Source organism: Lactuca virosa, chromosome 4, assembly GCF_052849685.1.
Source record: "Lactuca virosa cultivar CGN04683 chromosome 4, Lactuca_virosa_CGN04683_v6, whole genome shotgun sequence".
Classification (NCBI taxonomy): Eukaryota; Viridiplantae; Streptophyta; class Magnoliopsida; order Asterales; family Asteraceae; genus Lactuca; species Lactuca virosa.
Genome location: NC_136429.1, coordinates 365,148,117 through 365,167,095, shown reverse-complemented (window position 1 = coordinate 365,167,095; position 18,979 = coordinate 365,148,117). Strand labels below are relative to the sequence as shown.

Below are 18,979 nucleotides of genomic sequence, written 5' to 3'. Positions count from 1 at the left end.
TAGGAACCACGCCGGCGGAAGAAACCATGGTTTGTGGAATCATCCATTGCAAAAACGATGAAAGAGTATAAGAGAAGATGAAGTAGGAATAAACGGAAGGAAAATGAAAGAACGATTAGAAGAAGTATTTTTGGAAAATATTCAAAAAACTGGAAATCAAAAATTAAAGATGGGATGGTAACCATGTGTGACAACCCGAAATTTCTAACTTGTGTAAACATTCAAATTTATCAGTGTTAGACTCATTTTGCTCCGAGTTATCACTGTTTTGGAACCTGTTTTGAGTATCCTAACTCTAGTGAATCAAAGGAATTAGTATTTGGAAGTGTCAGTTTAAGTTCTAAACTACCTAGCAACCGTAAACCTCCTCAAAAAGGAGTTTACGGTCGAGACCTTGAGTTTACGGTCAGAGTAACCGTAAACTCCTCCCTATATATAATGGTTGATCATTTCAGCCATTCTTTTCACTCTAAACACTTCAAAGGCTTTCTCTCTCTACTCTCTCTCTATCTTCATCGAGAATCCTCAAGAACACGGTTGTGTTTTGGACCGAAAACACCTTCTTTGCCTTCAAAAACCGTAAGTATCATCTTCCCCTTCATGAATCGAGTTAAAATCCTTCATTTTGGACTTAAGATCATCACTCTTTGCTTGAACAAAAGAGTTTACGGTCCTATGAATCTTCATAGACCGTAAACCCTTATAAAGGGTGTTCTTATAGCCTTTACCCTTCCTAAGGCTAAGCATGGTCCCTAGAATCTGACACCTTTGAATGAAACCCTTGAAAACCATCACTTGTGCAAGATTGATGAGTTTACGGTCTAGTGTATCTCCTTAGACCGTACACCCTTCAATAACCGTATATTCATGGGCCGTAAACCCATGGAACCGTAAACCCATGAACCGTAAACCTTATGACCGTAAGGTCATTAGACCGTGAACTCCATGACCGTAAGGTCATTAGACCGTGAATCCATAGAATTAGATAAAGTTGGAATAGAATTAGAGAGGGTTGGAAAGCAATTTAAGAGGCTTGAATGAAATTAGAGAGATTTCAAATGATTTAAAGTAGCTTAAGTATATTTGAAATTTCTAACAGTTAAACAACAATCAAAAGAGAGAAGAAAGGTGGTAGGAGCAGCTTTTCCAAACTGTCCAACCCATAATTTTGCAGTACCACATGGTGGCAGATCCGTGGCGCTGACGATACCAGCCTCAAACTGCTTCCAATCTGTATTGTTGACATCAACCTGAAACCGCTTCCAGTCTGTATCAACTCCGTGCACTCCAATATTGCATATTTGTTAACATGCGTGAAGATGTCTTTTAGTTAAATTTTAATACTTGATGTCATGTATCACATAATCATGACATTTTGTTGAAACCTAGTGTAAGTTTTAGCATGCCATTCTTTATGTGTCGTACAAGGTGAAATTCATATTTGGGTTTTATTTTGTGTGTACCCCTTCTACTCCTCTTTTTGGTCATTTTGTTAAATTTTTTTTTTGTTTTTTACTTGTTTTGTTTTGTTGTTTTTTTCGTTATTTTTGTTTTTAATATTTATAATAAATGCATATTATTATTATTATTCACATTAAAAATATTTTTTTGTTCATTTGGACTATTTTCAAGTTATTTTTTTATTCAAACTATCATTGTGTTATTTTTTTGTTCGGACTATTCATATATTATTTTTTCGTTCGGACTATACTCATGTTATTTTTTTCGTTCTGACTATCCTTGTGTGATTTTTCCGTCCCGATTATGTATGTGTTATTTTTCTGTTCATATATTATTTTTCTGTTATTTTTCTGTTAAGACTATTCATATATTATTTTTTCGTTTAGACTATCGATGTGTTATTTTTTGTTTCGATTATCTCTGTGTTTTTTTTTCCGCCTATCCATGTGTTTTTTTCTTTTAAGACTATCCTTATGTTATTTTTTTCATTTACTCTATCCAGGTGTTATTTTTTTGGTTCGGATTATCTATTGTTATTATTTTGTTACGATTTTCGTAGACATTAAATACAACTCACACAAACATACATATAAAATTGTTCATAAATTTTTCTAAGACAATGATAGTTCGGTCCGGACGAAAGAAATAACACAATGATAGTCCGAACGAAAAAGAAAAATATAAAGTTAAAGTTAAAAAATATATCAGATCAAATCAATTATTTAAAAAAAATTAACAATAATAATAAATGACAAAAAAAAAACAATAAAAAAATAAAATATATCAAATTAAAATGGATTTAAAGAAAACAAAATGATAAAAACAAAATATACATAATGGAATTTCACAAATTATTTATGCAATCGTATTTTCTTATTTTTTTTTTATTAATTTATGCTGCAAACTGATTTAATGCAATATTGTTAATATCTAATGATGGTGTCTCAAACACTTGGATGGCTGACGACGGGTATGAAAGAGAAGAAGGTGAAATCGTTGAAAAGGAAGGTACGAAAAGCATGCAGGAAACCAACCGGGATGATGGAATGCAAACAAATTCGGAGTTGACACCGGAAGAATCAACGGTGCCGGAAGCACCACCGGCGCGTACAGAAGTCAACTCGGGAGAGGAAGAGTCGCATAGGGAACATAATCACGGGGATGATATTCCAAGGAAGACAAACGAAGAGACTAATGGGAATTCCAAAACAATAACTGATAACGGTAATATCCCTCCCACAATGAACTCCATTGAATGCGGTGGGGTCAACCAGACTCTACCCGTCTCCCCAATTTCTAATACCAATAGAATGGTTAATGGACTACATATGGGATGTTTTGGGCCATTCCCTTCCCCTGTATTATCTGAAGCCCAAACCCAAGGTGTAGTTGGATCGCTTGGCAAAAGGAAAAGAATGGAGAGCACTGAGCCCATATTCCCAATAAACAACATTACCCCAATGGCAAGCTTGTTCGATGAAATTCAGGATGCACATCTGTTCAATCTGAATACTCGACAACTGATTGGAAGCTCCATCTCCACCCCTGATTCTCCTTCTCTAGACCTTAAAAGGGTAGCCGATGGACAAGGAAGTGAACCCTCAAATAGCGAATGTCCCTCCTCATCCCTTGAAGCGGGAAAAACAGCAGAAATTGATCAGGAACTGGGATTTGAAATCGAGTCAGGTAACCCAGTTCTACAGGAAGTAATGGGAAAATGCGGAGAGATGAATGGTGGCCAATGAATTGTTTGAGCTTGAATGTGAGAGGCATAAGCGAAGACTACAAGGTAGCATGGGTAAAGCGACTCAAGGTGAAACATCGCCCTTCGTATTTGGGGATCCAGGAAACGCAATTAACAGACGTGAATAACATAGATGTTGAAGGCTGCTGGGATCACAGTGAATTTGGTTTCACTGCCACACCTTCATCAGGGAGATCGGGAGGACTACTAAGTATATGGGACACCTATGTATATAATGTTGAAGAGGTAATCAAAACACGTCATTTTCTTATAACTATAGGAAGATGGAATGGAATCAATGGAGCTATGATTTTTGCGAATGTATATGGGCCGCATACACCACAAGAAAAGAAGAAACTGTGGGAGGATTTAAAAATGATCAAAAGAGAAAAAGTTGGAACATGGGTAATATTTGGTGATTTTAACACGGTAAGAAGGAAAGAGGAAAGATATAACTCACAGTTTAGTGCTTCTGAGGCATGCTGGTTCAATCAATTTATCGAACAGGCGAGCTTACATGATATAAGATTAGGTGGTCAAAGATACACCTATTTTTTTCAGGTGGATGTAAAACTCAGCAAACTTGATCGCTTCTTGGTATGCTCCAACTTTCTCAACCTATTTCCATCAGTTTCATCCACTGCATTGCCTAGAGAGGTCTCAGATCACTGCCCAATTATCCTTCAAACCACATTATCTGATTTTGGGAAAACCCCGTTTCGCTTCGTCAATTCTTGGATGCACTGTGATGGCTTCGATGAGATTATAAAAAATGCATGGGAAAAATTTAGAGGGTATGGATCGCCTGATGCATACCTGGCTGTGAAACTAAGGCAGTGTTTGATATACGTCTGACCGAGTCCGGTCAGACGATTTTGGCTGACTCGGTCAGCAAAAACGTGTTTGGTAATCCAACTATTGGCATCTGATTCAGTAAGAAAAGTCCGATTCAGATAGAAGATGTAAAATATCTGACTGAGAAAAAAGGATACATTTCCATCATTACCCTTTCCCTACTGTTTCTCAACGCCTTCATCGGTCCATCATCATTCTTCTCCATCGAATCTTATAGAGCCTCCATAGTCACGCATCAACCGACAGTATTGACGATTTATGTAATATTCATCGACCGACGATCTCCTCCACAATAACGCCTCCATCGAGTGCCTCTTCTCATCAGGTATGAAATTGGGATCCGATTGTTGCCAAATTGCAATATTTCTACCATCTACATTTTCGATGTGTAATGAATTTTGTGGGGTTTTGGTGTAGGCAGGCGTAAACATGGTGGCAGAGCTGATTGGAGTTACTTTGGGTCCAAGAAGTAGGAATGTAGTGTTGCAGAACAAGTATTTTCTTCCATAATTTTTGTTTTTTCTGTTATTTAACAATTGGGTTCATCTGTTGGTTCCTCTCCAAAAATCTGTAAAATGTTTATAAACATTAATGAACTATGCATCCCTACGTAAGTAGTTTAAACTGGTTACAAATGGTTATATAGTGTTTATGTAAATGGACTCCAATAGAGTTATCTTCCAAGTGTGTGTTGATTTGCCTCAATGAGATTCATTCCACTACTAATAATTGCTTTATTTAGATTCAGTTAGAGGACCCTATTGAGAATGTTGGTATGAAACTGGTTGCAATTGATTTTTCCTCTTAAATGTTTCATGTTAATCTTGATTTTGATACCTGAAGGCTGGTGATTTTTGCTCATACACACATACATACATATCACGTGTTAATGGAGACGAAGGTTGGTGAACTTGTTGATTGATATGGAGAAAAGGGTGGAATGGTGGGGGTAAGGTGGAGGTTTTATGGATGGATGGGGTTATGGTGGAGGTTCAAGATGCGTGATAGTGGCGTAGATGGTTTGTGGGAATAGAGAAGGGTGGTTGTAGAGGTGATGATTCATCTGTTAAATACATTTGTGATGATTTAAACAAGTTTTTTTCCAAGATATCATCTGTTGAATACATTTGTGATGATTCAAACAAGTTTTTTTCTCTTTCAAAAAAACTTTATACCTTTGTGATGATTTCAATGTGTTGGATATTTATGTTTTAGGATGTTGATTTGGAACGAGTGTGAGCTAATATTTGTATAACAAATACTAGTATGTTTTTATAATTCTTTAACCACTTTGTCCATCCTCGTATAAAGCAATAGGGTAAAATGGTCATTTTTCATCAGTCAACTCATTAGTCAGATTTACAATCAAACAACATGGTTTCTTACTCAGTCAGAATTTCTTACTCAGACAGACCTTTCTCAGTCAGCACTTTTTCAGCCAGCAACTATCAAACGGTACCTAAGATTCTTGAAGGCAGAACTGAAGAAATGGAGGGGCAAGGATTATCCAAAGGAGATGATGGAGCTCCAACAAATTAAGCACAAAGTTAGAGAACTAGACCTAGTGGCAGAGCACCGAGCATTGAATAGTCAGGAAATAGATGCAAGGAGAATGTGCTATCAAAAGATGATTGAAATGGAGAAAATGGCAGTTTTGGACTTAAAACAAAAGGCAAGATTGAAGTGGATAGTAGATGGAGATGAGAACTCAAGATTCTTTCATGGATATGTCAACTGTAAGATATCCAAAAACCGCATCAACGGATTGATAATCAATGGAGAATGGAACACAAATGCGGAGACAATTAAAAACGAAGCATTTAATTTTTTCAAAAAGAAGTTTCAAGAGAGATGGCCATCGAGACCGAAGTTCATCAATCCTAACTTTAAACGTATAGACTCAGCCACCAATACGAGTTTAGAGCGTCCTTTTACAGCGGAAGAAATAAAAGAGGCGGTATGGGCATGTGGGAATGAAAAGGCACCAGGGCCGGATGGCTTCACGTTCAAATTCATTAAGAAATATTGGGATCTGATACACAGTGATGTCATAAGATGTGTACAACATTTCGAGAAATATGGAAGACTGGAACGAGGATGTAACTCCTCGTTTATTACTTTGGTCCCAAAATTAAAGACTCGCTTAAGCTTGAAGACTATCGTCCCATTAGTCTCATTGGATGCTTATATAAAATAGTGGTAAAGATGCTAATCAGGCTAAAAAAGGTGATTGGTATGAATATTGACGAGGTACAATCCGCATATGTGGATGGGAGAAATATATTAGATGGCCCCTTGATCGTTAATGAGATATGCTCATGGGCAAAATCAATCAAAAAGAAAGTCCTGCTTTTCAAAGTTGATTTTGAAAAAGCCTTTGACTCTGTCAATTGGGAATATCTTGACTCCATACTGGTACAGATGGGGTATGGGGACAAATGGCGACTGTGGATCAGCGGATGCTTAAGGTCGGCAAGGGCATCAGTACTTGTAAAGGGTACACCCACAGATGAATTCGAAATGTGCAAAGGGGTGAGACAAGGGGACCCTCTCTTACCTTTTCTTTTTATAATTGCTATGGAAGGATTGAACATCGCTATGAAAACAGCCTGTGACAGAGGCATCTTCCATGGCATCAAAGTGCCAAATATCGGGTCCCAGGTATCTCATTTGTTCTACGCTGACGACGCGCTGTTTATCGGTGAATGGAGGAAAGATAATATTAAAAACTTAGCAAGGATATTACGGTGCTTCCATGTAACATCTGGTCTCAAAGTGAACTTTACTAAGTCAAAGGTGTTTGGTATAGGAGTTGATATGCAGAAGATTACCAGGTGGGCAACACCTTTGGGCTGTGAACCCGCAACGTTACCGTACACATACCTCGGGGTACCGGTGGGCGCTAATATGAACTTGATGAAGCACTGGAAACCCATAATTGGAAAGGTACAAGCAAAACTGTCTGCATGGAAAAGTAACACCCTATCCTTTGGAGGCAGACTAACGCTCACAAAGTCGGTACTGAGTAGTTTACCCTCGTACTACTTCTCGTTATTTGTAGCACCGGTTGGGGTCATTAAAACGATAGAAAAAATAAGACGTAGGTTCTTATGGGGAGGATTAGAAAACAAAAATAAAATTTGTTGGGTTGCTTGGGACAAGGTAGTGGCATCCAAGGAGGATGGAGGATTAGGATTGGGATCGTTGAGGGCATTCAACCTATCCTTAATTCTCAAGTAGTGGTGGAAGTTAAGAACATACGACTCGATACTATGGTGTCGGGTAGTCAAAGGTCTACATAATCTCAAAATTAGGAACGCAAATGATCTCTCAAAGAAATCAATCCCCGGGGTCTGGAACAATGTTGCAGGGGAAAAAAAGGAATTGGAAAAATTAGGCATCAAGATTAATGAGGTATTCCATAAAAAGGTAGGAAAGGGCGATGATACAATGTTCTGGATGGACGAGTGGTGTGGGAACGACAGTCTCAAGAACGAATTTCCTAATCTATATCAATTAGAGAAAAAAAAGAGATGTAAAGTTATGGACAGGGTGAAAGATGGTGTGCTACTCTGGGAATGGTGGGCTCCATTGATAACAGAGGAATTGAGAAGAGAAGTGAATGAGCTTACTGTTAAATTAAATCTGTTTCAACCTTCATCAACGCCTGATCAATGGAGATGTAGAATGTCAGAAGATAGAAAATATTATGTGGAGATATTAAGGAAAAAAATAGACCATGTAACACTAGTGGATGGGGAAGCACTAATAGACTGGATACATGAAGTCCCAATCAAAGTCTTGTGCTTCATATGAAGAGCAAACATCGGGAGAATTCCTACCGCATGCGCGCTCATGGGGAGGGGGTACAAATTTCATCTGTGAGTTGTTGTCTATGCTCGAATGGAAACGAGGAGGTGGAACACATCCTCTTAAACTGCTTCTTCTCGACTGAGGTATGTAATTGGATTTTCAGGGGGTGTAAGATTCAGACCCGGGAATTTGCAAGTATTGGTGAGCTGATCACATATATAGGCAAGTGGGGAAATTGCAAAAAAAGTAGGAAAAATCTGATCCTTATATGCTATGGTACCTTATGGCAAATTTGGAAGGCCCGTTGTGAAATGGTGTTCAAAAGAATCCGCACATCCCCAACAAAAGTGGCAGATAATGTGAGATCTACCGTATATAATTGGGTGAAACATAGGAGAGAAAAGTGTTATTATAAATGGGTAGATTGGTGTGTTAACCCTTTGGTTTGTATGTAATCCTCGAATATTGTAACTGTTACTTTTCTAGCCTCGTCTAGCCACTTGTTAGGCGATGACAACTTTTATAATATATTTGCCGGTTCCAAAAAAATTTATAATCATTTGTTTTATTAATTTATGTAATAAAATTATTTTCATGTTGTCTTATATTGATGATTTCTATAATGAATATCAAATATTATTTATTATGTAAATTAATAAAATAAACATCAAATAAAAATAAGCGGAAGAAAATAAAAATAATAGTTGGAAAACAATTCCTACAAAAAGTTAATATGTTTTATAATAAATAAATAAGAATATTGACTAAAAGACAAAAGAACATATAATATTTGACAAAATTCCCGCATTTATGCGTATATAATATTTCCAAATATTGTATATCTATACAAGACTACCCACTGAAATATGACCTCCGTTTCACTCCTCTCCAAAATCTTTTCTATTCTCCACATTCGATCCCATCTCCTCTGCCTGCCAGGTTGCTTCCTGCTCATCTCTGCCACTCTGTTCGTCTTCCCATTAATATCATCATTCTTACTGTTTATGTTTCTGCAGAGGCCCAAATCGGCTGATTCAATCGTTTGAATAACTTATCATGGAACTAATGAAGAGTTCCGATTCACAATACAATAACAACAAAGCGTTTACCCCATCAGAGGTTAGTCTCAACTCTATCGTTGGATTGTTTTGTTTTAGGATTTTATATTTTACAGAGTAGATGATGTAATATATATATACATATAGATGATGGAGGAAGTGAAGCAACTTCTGTCTATGGTTATCCCAATCACGGCGATGAACTGCCTGGTTTATCTTCGAGCAGTTGTGTCCGTGCTGTTCCTAGGGAGGCTGGGCAGCCTGGAGCTAGCCGGCGGTTCTCTGTCATTAGGTTTCACGAATATCACGGGGTACTCGGTGCTAGTCGGACTAGCATCGGGGCTAGAACCGGTGTGCAGCCAGGCGTACGGCAGCAATGGCAGCGACAAGTGGGATCTATTGTCTGTATCTCTTGTCCGGATGATATTCATACTATTGATGGCGATCATACCGATCAGCCTACTATGGGTAAACCTGGAACCGATCATGCTGTGGATGGGGCAGGATGCAGCGATCACATCAATGGCTGCGACGTACTGTATATATTCTTTACCAGACCTCTTAACAAACTGTCTGTTACAGCCGTTAAGGGTCTATCTAAGGTCACAGGGGGTGACGAAGCCGATGATGTGGTGCAGTATGATTGCAGTGGCGTTCCACGTGCCGTTGAACTACATGCTAGTAGTGGAGATGGGATTGGGTGTGAGCGGGGTGGCAATGGCTTCGGTGGTGACCAACTTGAACATGATGGGGCTGATGGCAGGATACGTGTGGATGTACGGGAGATGGAGGTGGACATGGAGATGGACGGATGGGATTGGGATTACGGGGGTGGGTCCATTGCTGAGGTTGGCTGTGCCGAGTTGTATGGGAATATGTTTGGAGTGGTGGTGGTATGAGATCGTGACCGTTCTTGCTGGTTATCTGGCCAATCCGCAACTGACAGTGGCAGCGACTGGGATACTCATCCAGACAACTAGTCTTATGTACACTGTTCCCATGGCTTTGGCTGGCTGTGTATCTGCCCGAGTAATCTCTCTCTCTCTCTCTCTCTCATACGCAATCTTAAATTTCCTTTTTGAGCAAGTCTTGTGATTTTCTACCTAGGTGACTGTGATCCTGAGAAAAAAAAAAAAATAACATATTGTATGGAGGATAGTAACTTAAAAATAATCATATTTTAAATTTTTATTAAAAAAAAACTAAAAAATATTATTTTTAAAAAATGTCGAACTACTTGGGAATGGGGTTATCTCAAAGTATAATAATTGACTAAAAATATATTTTTGATCGAAATTTCAGACCGGACGTGCTCCCAAAAAATTTTACTTTAATATAAATTTGAAATCCAATGAACAATATGGATTTCGAAAGATACTTTAATTTATTTTATTAAAGTGTACCAAAAAAAAGCAAATGAAAAATATATACAATATATTGGTTTAAAATAAGACATTTGATTGAAATTGAAAAAAATGTGATATTAAACTTTTTGAAATAGTAATTTAGGCATAAGAAAAACATGTTTTTTAAAAAATTTATATGATAATGAGAAATAATACATATTATATATTTTTTATTACTCCAAATTTTTAAAGAAAATTTAAAAGTAGACCACTTAGACCATCTCCAACCCATCTCCATTTTTTTCCCCATAAATGGAGTGAAAAATGGAGTAAACAGTGTTTCGTCTCCAACCCTACTTCATTTTCTACCTCATTTTTTATCCCAAAAAGTATATTCTTAAAATATTCCATTTTTATAACTTATATATATTGTCAAATACACCCCTCTACTAATTAAACTCTATATTTATGATTAATTAACATAAATTAGTATATAACATGATATTATAAATATTAAATATTGCATTTAAATTATAATTAGTAGATAAAATAAACTAGAAATGTATAAAATAAAAATGAGAGAGACTAAAATTGGCAACCAAACTTCACCTCTATTTTCGGAGATATGAATAGTATTCCTCCATATAGGGTTGGAGAAAAATGGTGAAGAAATTAGGGAAAAAATGGAGTTTGGGGGTGGGTTGGAGATGCCCTTAAGGGATGAAGATTATTTTTAAAAAATACAAAACATAATTATTTTTGATAGACTTGTCGTTTATATAGTTTTTTTTAACAACAAATCTAAATTATTCCTAACATAACACCTAATTTAATCTATGTCTATAACGAGACTTGAACCTTCAACTCAAAGAGAGATGACACCTCCTAATTAGTTTAATTATGATCATAATCTAAATTTTATGACTTAATAACCTAGATTTATTATAGGTATTATTATGACATCATAATCTAGATTTTATATTTTCTATTAGAGCGGTTTTTCGTATTATTATTGTTTATATTGATGTTATTACCATTTGTGTAAATATATTTTTATAGTTTTATTAATTATTTATTAAAAGGGAATATAAAAAATAGTTTATGTGGTTTACAAAATTATACAACAATTTTCTTTCAATTTATATCGACTTGCACGGCTAGAGCAAAATATGATCTTTTTGTGGTTTTGGACTTTTAAAAGAACCTAAAATACCGATTTGCTTTTTTTTTTTTAATAATTTAATATCTTTCAAATTATAAAAGTAAACAAAAATAACTAACCCACCCCCCCCCCCCCCCCCTCTCTCTCCATTGTTTGTCGAAGCCACACCTATCCGCCGAACCACTAACATCTTCACGCCATTTGTTGTTCGGAGTTGCAATTTTCATCGAGCCAGCTACCTTAGCTATTAAACCCTAAACGTATGTTGAGCTAGGTGGTGAAATGTTGAGCTAGCTTCACCGTTAAATCCTAACGCTGTTGGAACCTAGGATGGTTAGGGTTTTCTAGCTAGGGTTTACCGGTTCGGAGGGAGGGTTCGAGGGTTAGGATTTTCTGGCGGCAGTAACAACGCTAGGCTACTAGGGTTTTAAAGATTGGAAGTCACCGTTTTTGTAATCAGCTCTCTATTTCTTTCTCCGACGAAGGCAATGCCTGCCGATGGTGAAGGGTTTTAACAGGTGGTTTTCTGAAAAAGGTACTAGTGACAACAATGGTTCTTGACAAAGATGCTACGCTCCGATGGGTTTTGCTCCGCTGAAAAACATGTAACAAACTTTGATGTTTCGTGTGTAAAATCTGGCGACAACGACATTAGGGATAACTTCATTTCTTCCCATTTCATTCAATTAACTATATAGTTTTTTCTATTTTTTAATTTAATTTAATTTAATTTGTGTACTAAACCATAACATTTACGCTGTATTAATACTTCACTTCTTTCACTCGCACTCAAAATGGCATCTTCGTCTCATGCAAACAAAATAGTACGACAACCTTGATACCCTTATCTCCTGTTTCAACAATCATGGATTCTTTTAGACTAAGGGGAGTGGACACGCTAAAGGCTCTAGCCAAAGCTGTTAGCATGGATGAACACCGTACTCTAGCATGCGTTAAGGGTGCGCCAAGAAAAAACAAGCCATTGGGTTAGCGATAGGAAAGAGAAAGAGAGAAGGGAAGGAGCGTTCTGATCGATCATTTTTATTTATTTATTTTTAATTCTTTTTTTCTAAAATCAAAAAACTGTGATTGATCATCTTTTATTTGTTTTTTCTTTTTTAATTTTTTTTCAAAATCCAAGTGTATATGAATCTCCACCCCCGCCTCCAACAGAAATCGGAGATCCCTAAAGGAAGAATTTTACATAAAAATTATAAACAAATTTTCTACCAAACTTAAATACATATATGAAAAATCAAGTAAAAAAGAATTGTTAAAATGATATTTGAGGTAAATAGATAAAACTAGGATAATTTTTTTTTATATATACGAGGTTAAATTAGATTAAAGAATAAATAAACAATACAATTTCAACAAAGTAATTAATTACTAATGAGTTGAGTTACTTACATCTAATTTTAGGTATTGTAAATTATATATATATATATATATATATATATATATATATATATATATATCGGGGACGGGTTCCAGGGGCGTATTTATGAAGGGGATAGGTAGGTCCTAGGACCTACCTAAATTCTCAGTTTCATTTCCAATATATACAGTAGAAAAATTAGGAACTACCTTAGAAAAAATAGAGGACCTACGTTGATTTTGTTTTTTTTTAAATGTCTTAAAAAATTATTTTAAAAGGAGAAAAATATAAGTTATTAGGGACAATTTATTATTTTTAATTATGAGATTGATAACAAAAGGTTAACCACTTTTATTCAAGATTCTGAAAATATCAATAAATAAGTAAATTGCTCTAATAAGCAAGAAGCCATATGCCAAAGACTTTTATTTTCCGTTCGCCACTTTATCAATGGACTAATAATCAACTAGTTTTTCGTTAAATCGTACGAGTTTTTTTCAGTTATATTTCAATCAGTTTTAAATTTTTTTATCGGTGGCGCCTAATCGGTTTTAATCGATTGAACCGGTTGGTCCAATTTTTTAAGGTACACGATCCGATCCGACCCGACCCCCAAAAGTGTTGTTGATTTTTTTTATTAGCTTCACTTAATTTGGGAACCATGTGATTTTTTGTTCTAGATTCGCCACTGCCGGGTTCAGGGTTGGGGATTAGGGGTATCCCATCCCCACTTTTTTATTCACGGATTTCCATGTCAAATAGGTGTGTGTTTCGGGTTTCTCATTGGGTATAAAGGTTTTTTTTTTTTTTTTTTTTTCATCCCTACTTTTAAGCAAACATATAGTTCTATATATGTTCACGGACTTAACTATCTCTTTCTCAGAAAGAGAATGCAACACCACGGATGGGCTAGAAGCTATTTATTCATTTTAGTCAAAATAAAATAGAATATTATACTAAGTAAATGAACGGAAATATTTAATTTTCTTAAATATAACTTTATATTTTAATTATCTACTTTCAAAGGGTACCAATAGCTACTTGATTACCTGTTTCTTTTCATGAATTAATACTGACCCAGTTAACCTGTCTGGTGGGTTGATACTCGAGCATCATACAGAATGTACTATCCCTAGAAAACCTGTATTTGATATTAATTAGATTTTCATTGTTTCATATAGAGCCACAATATCGAAATAGTTTATCAAATTTCATAGATGATTTACATTTTGAAAGTTTAATAACTAAATACTTATGTGTGACGGAAAAAGAAAAAAAAAATTACACTATTTAAATGGAACAAATCGAATTTACTATTGAAAACGTCCGACTACTATAAACTTTTGGATATATTTTAAAAGAACCACATTTATTAAAAGAAACTACAAATATGAAGTAATGATTACTAGAGATTGTGATAGTGGTGGGTTTCAGTTTGGAGCTACTAAAAGAAAAAGTGTTTTGTCTTTTTCAGAGTAAATGATATTGAGAAGCTTTAGATTTTGCTTTGTAACGCCTTCTATCTTACTATAGAATTAATAAAATGATACCATTTTGGTATTATTAATAAGGATATATAGTAATACTTCATGTTATATCTTTTACTTTGCATAAAGAGAATCATCATGAAACTTATTCTATATATACAAACGTTATAAATTAATTTGCTTAAATATATAACAGCACATACATTTTATGAAAGTTTTAAAATATAATTCAATGTTAACTGTAAAATTTAAAATTTAAAATTTATATTTTTAAAAGTTTTTATAAAACTATTATTATAAGTAAGTAATAAATGCCTATATGTTTTAAATTCAGATAAATACTACACAATAATGACAGTATGTGTTATTTTATCATATTAAAATTATGTTTTCTATGAAATTTTAAGATTTTGTGTATTTTGAAAAAAAATGTTTAAAAAGTACTTTCTGATGTGTATTTTGGAATTGTAAGATTTTGTGATAGTTGTCATGTTGTGTAATTGGTTGATTTTTATGCTATTTATTTTGTAGTAATAAAAAAATCATTCATAAAAGTTTGGATATATATATATATATATATATATATATATATATATATATATATATATATGAAATGTGATATAAGCTTCATATACTCTATATATAAAAGCTTGTTGGGAAACGCTTTATACTACTTAGTATTAATAGTGGGTGGTACAATATTAATTATTTAATTTGTTTGATACGAATTAGGTGGGCAATGAGCTAGGCGCCGGAAGGCCAAACAAGGCAAAGCTAGCTGCAATGGTGGCACTATCGTGTGCATTCGTAGTTGGTTTGATGAATGTGATTTGGACCGTCATCTTTAGAGACAAATGGAGTGACCTTTTCAGCAATGACCACATGCTCACATCACTTGTTTCATCAGTGATGCCTATCATGGGCCTTTGTGAGCTTGGCAACTGCCCGCAAACCACAGGGTGTGGGATCCTCCGTGGCACTGCTAGGCCTGCGGTTGGTGCCCGGATCAACCTCGGGTCTTTTTACTTTGTGGGCACACCGGTAGCCGTAGGCTTAGCCTTTTTCTTTGGGGTCGGCTTCACTGGTTTGTGGATTGGGCTCTTATCGGCTCAGTTTGCATGTGCGATTTCAGTTTTGTATTCAGTTGTTGTTCGTACGGATTGGGAAGGAGAGGCTTTGAGAGCTCAGAGACTCACCAATACTACTTCTTCTTTAGAGATGGTCATTAATTGACACTAATGTTAGTGAAAAAGGATTCTTGATGATCGGATAAACGTATTTATCATGTTTTGGAAACAATATAATTAATAATAGGCCAACGTAATTTTTTTTTATTTTTTTATTTTTATTTATTATTATTAATTTTTTTGTTAAGATGATTTGGCATCGATAGTTTTGTTTTTGTTTGATCGTATATATTTTTGGATAAAGACGATTAAATTTTGAGAAGAAATCAAATAGTACTTAGCGATGATCCTTGCCAAACTCTCTTCCCCGCATTTCTTGTGTGCATATTTATCTTAACTACATAAAACAAGTATCTTTTGATGAAAGTATTTTTGGAATATCGTTTATTTTTTCTTTTTCACTTTGTCTTGACATTTTACTCTCCACATTGTTTAATGAAAACAATGTCGTTATTTATCATATGTTTAAGCATGTCATTTTCTTTATTTTTTGTTCTCATATAGATAAATTGAAATGACAAAATTGCAAGAATGGTCCATGTGGCTTGATCGAAATTGCCACTTTGGGCCAAACAGGTTTGGACTAGCACTCATGGTCCAAAGGTTTTCATTTTCTTGCCACTGTGGTCCAATTTACTTTAAATTTTTTGATAATGACCATTTTGCCCTTTGATTTTACTTTTTCAGTTTTATTTATTTATTCAAATCCTTTTATAATTAAAAGAAAAATAAAAAAGAAAATCTCTCTCTCTCTCTCTCTCTCTCTCTCAAAAAAAAAAAAATGGGAACTTTTGTTACAATACCAAGAACTCAATCCACCATTTTCATCTTTTTCAAAACCCAAGTCCACCCTTTTCCTTTCTTACCCATCGGTCCTCTCCCCTAGCCCAAACATCTCCGTCGAGCTCCACCATCCACGAGACCAGAGCGCTGGGAAAAACAGATCGGTGGTTTGAGTACAACCAACATCTTCGATCTCAGATACACCGGAAAATCCAAGTTTCAAGCCTGTTTTTGTGTTGTGGTTTTTATCGGTCTTTTATGTCGGCTTCCCTCCGGTTCAAATCTTCAATACATTGTGTGTGTGTGTGTGTGCTTTCTCTGGTGTGTGTGACTCTCCAGTTCAGATCTTCAGAATTAGTACCAGCTCTATACATGTATTGTTCATCATCTTCTCCACCTTCTCATCTCCTTTTGTAATCAGTACCTTCTGCTTCGTGGAACTAAGTTTGAAATAGAGGATGAAAAATATGATTTTTGTATAGATCTGGGATGTTCCTGGCGGCTAGGGTTTCTTGGTGGTGATGCATCGTGTGCGTTAGGGCTTGCTTTAACATCAGATTTTTGCATCTAGTTTTGAAAACTGATTTGTGAATGTTCTTGGATAGATTAGTGCTTTTGTAATATGATTTTGAATGTTTTGTGTGCTTTAAAATCGATGAACACTCAAAGATAGATTGTTGATTTCTAATTTGATTTTGGTTATCAATGCTTAATATTTGATGATTCATAGTTGATCAACTTTTCTTTTACACGAAGATAAAACAAGAAACAAAAATGATTTCTAATTTTTTATTCTTTTATAATGGTGGAATCTGATGGTGGTGGTGACAGGAGGGGGTGATGGTAGTTGTAGGTGGTGGTTCTGGAAAGAATAGTAGAGGGTGGTGATTTAGATGCTCGGAATAGATGCAGAGAGCTTCAGGTTCTAATGTGGAGAGAGAGAGAGAGAGAGAGAAAGAGAGAGAGAAAAAGATATATATATATATATATATATATATATATTCTTTTTTATTTTTCTTTTAATTATAAAAGTATTTGAATAAATAAAAAAACTAAAAACGTAGAAACAAAGGGCAAAATGGTCATTATTAAAAAATTTAAAGTAGACTGGACCAAAGTGGCAAGAAAATGAAAACCTTTGGACCATGAGTGCTAGTCCAAACCTGTTTGGCCCAAAGTGGCAATTTCGACCTAACCACATGGACCATTCTTGCAATTTTGTCAACTGAAATTAAAGTTATAAAATATAATTATATAAGTTAAATCAGGTTAAAAACTTGTCAAAAAATAAAATATCATATCTTCTTTAAACTATTTAAATTGAAAATTGTTCTTAATATTTTAGATGAACAAAAGTAAGCAAGGATGTGTTAAAAACTTAGTCTAGTTAAGCACTTCGCTAACGACATCTGGCTTCGTAGGCTAGACCTCTAGAACATAAATCTTTAAAAACAAATATATATTTAGTGCTGGCGGACACATGCCTTCATAGGGTACAACACAGATTAGCTAATGCTAGGTTACGTTATTAAAGTTGAACTCTTATTTATATTTTTTTATCTGCCAAGTAATCGACAACATACAATCAAGTTGTGAGACCAATTTTTATGGTATACTTAAAAAAATACAATTTTAATGTTAGTTTTTCTCTTCAGTATTTCAATCAGTCTTTAAAATAAACCATTTTAATATCTGATACACTTAAACATCAAATATGAACTTCAAAGTGTTTGACCTCTAAAATATGTCATTTTAGTGTGTGATTGGATTGATTATACCATTTTAATGTCTAATATAAATGTTATGTTTTATCATTGGATTTGGTCTAGCGAAACAAAAACTTAATTACAAAAACCATGCATACAGTTGAAATTATAGATAGTTTCTTTAACTATTTTTTTTATTACATATGGTTTTATATGTATTTTTTTGAAGCGATATCGGGACGCTGTGTCGGATAATTTGTTGCTTATGTATCCCATTTTCATACCCATTATTAGAGAATAGAGACCCATAGTTTATAGAAGACTTTCGACCTATTAGCTTGATTGGATGTCAGTATAAGTGTAACATCAAAAAATATGGTCCCAAAAATTTCATTTTCTTATAATAAATAAAATAATATTTTCGAATATCAACCATTCAACACAACAAAACCAATGTATCAAGTGTTATCAAAATCAGAGTGAATGTCAAATGCGGAACTCCACTGGTGTGTGCGATGCAATCAACTCGAGCTCTTCCCATTGGAACTGGAAGTACCTTAAACATAAACTAGAAACCATAAGCACAAAGCTTAGTGAATTCCCCCAAACTACCACATACCATACATAAAATAAACATATAGTGGGCCCCGCTCAGCATACATATAACATATATCAAATAAACACATACACATGCAATAATCACGTAGATACATAGCATACAAATAGTCATCGGGCCCCGCCCGACATCGGGCCTTAGCCCGGAGAGCATATAAACACATACACATGCAAGAGTCACGAAGACAGCTAGCATACTAACATAACATAAACATGGGTCGGCATTGGTGCCTTCGACCCGCTAAACCCAATGAGGAAACTCACATCGAAAAACTAAATCTCACAAAAGGAAATCTCTAGCTGCCGCCCTGACGACTTCCCGAGCTATCAGTGCAAAATAACATCCAATCAAAACCAATAATCCATCTTAGGGTAAAATGACCA

The 18,979-nt window shown here is 35.1% G+C and overlaps 1 protein-coding gene and 1 long non-coding RNA gene across 2 annotated transcripts; both read left to right on the top strand.

The window, feature by feature from the left end:
* The first annotated feature begins 2,492 nt into the window (after positions 1-2,492).
* LOC145108707 (uncharacterized) lies at positions 2,493-4,744 on the top strand. The gene is made up of 2 exons (XR_013708503.1): positions 2,493-4,385; positions 4,478-4,744. It is a non-coding gene; the product is annotated as an uncharacterized LOC145108707 (long non-coding RNA).
* A 3,986-nt stretch (positions 4,745-8,730) lies between these two features.
* LOC145108706 (MATE efflux family protein) lies at positions 8,731-15,638 on the top strand. Its single transcript, XM_079045781.1, has 4 exons — positions 8,731-8,812; positions 8,890-8,992; positions 9,079-9,960; positions 15,037-15,638. The coding sequence occupies exons 2-4, from the start codon at positions 8,930-8,932 to the stop codon at positions 15,535-15,537; spliced, it is 1,446 nt and encodes a 481-aa protein (XP_078901907.1). The 5' UTR covers positions 8,731-8,812; positions 8,890-8,929; the 3' UTR covers positions 15,538-15,638.
* The last annotated feature ends 3,341 nt before the right edge of the window (positions 15,639-18,979 follow it).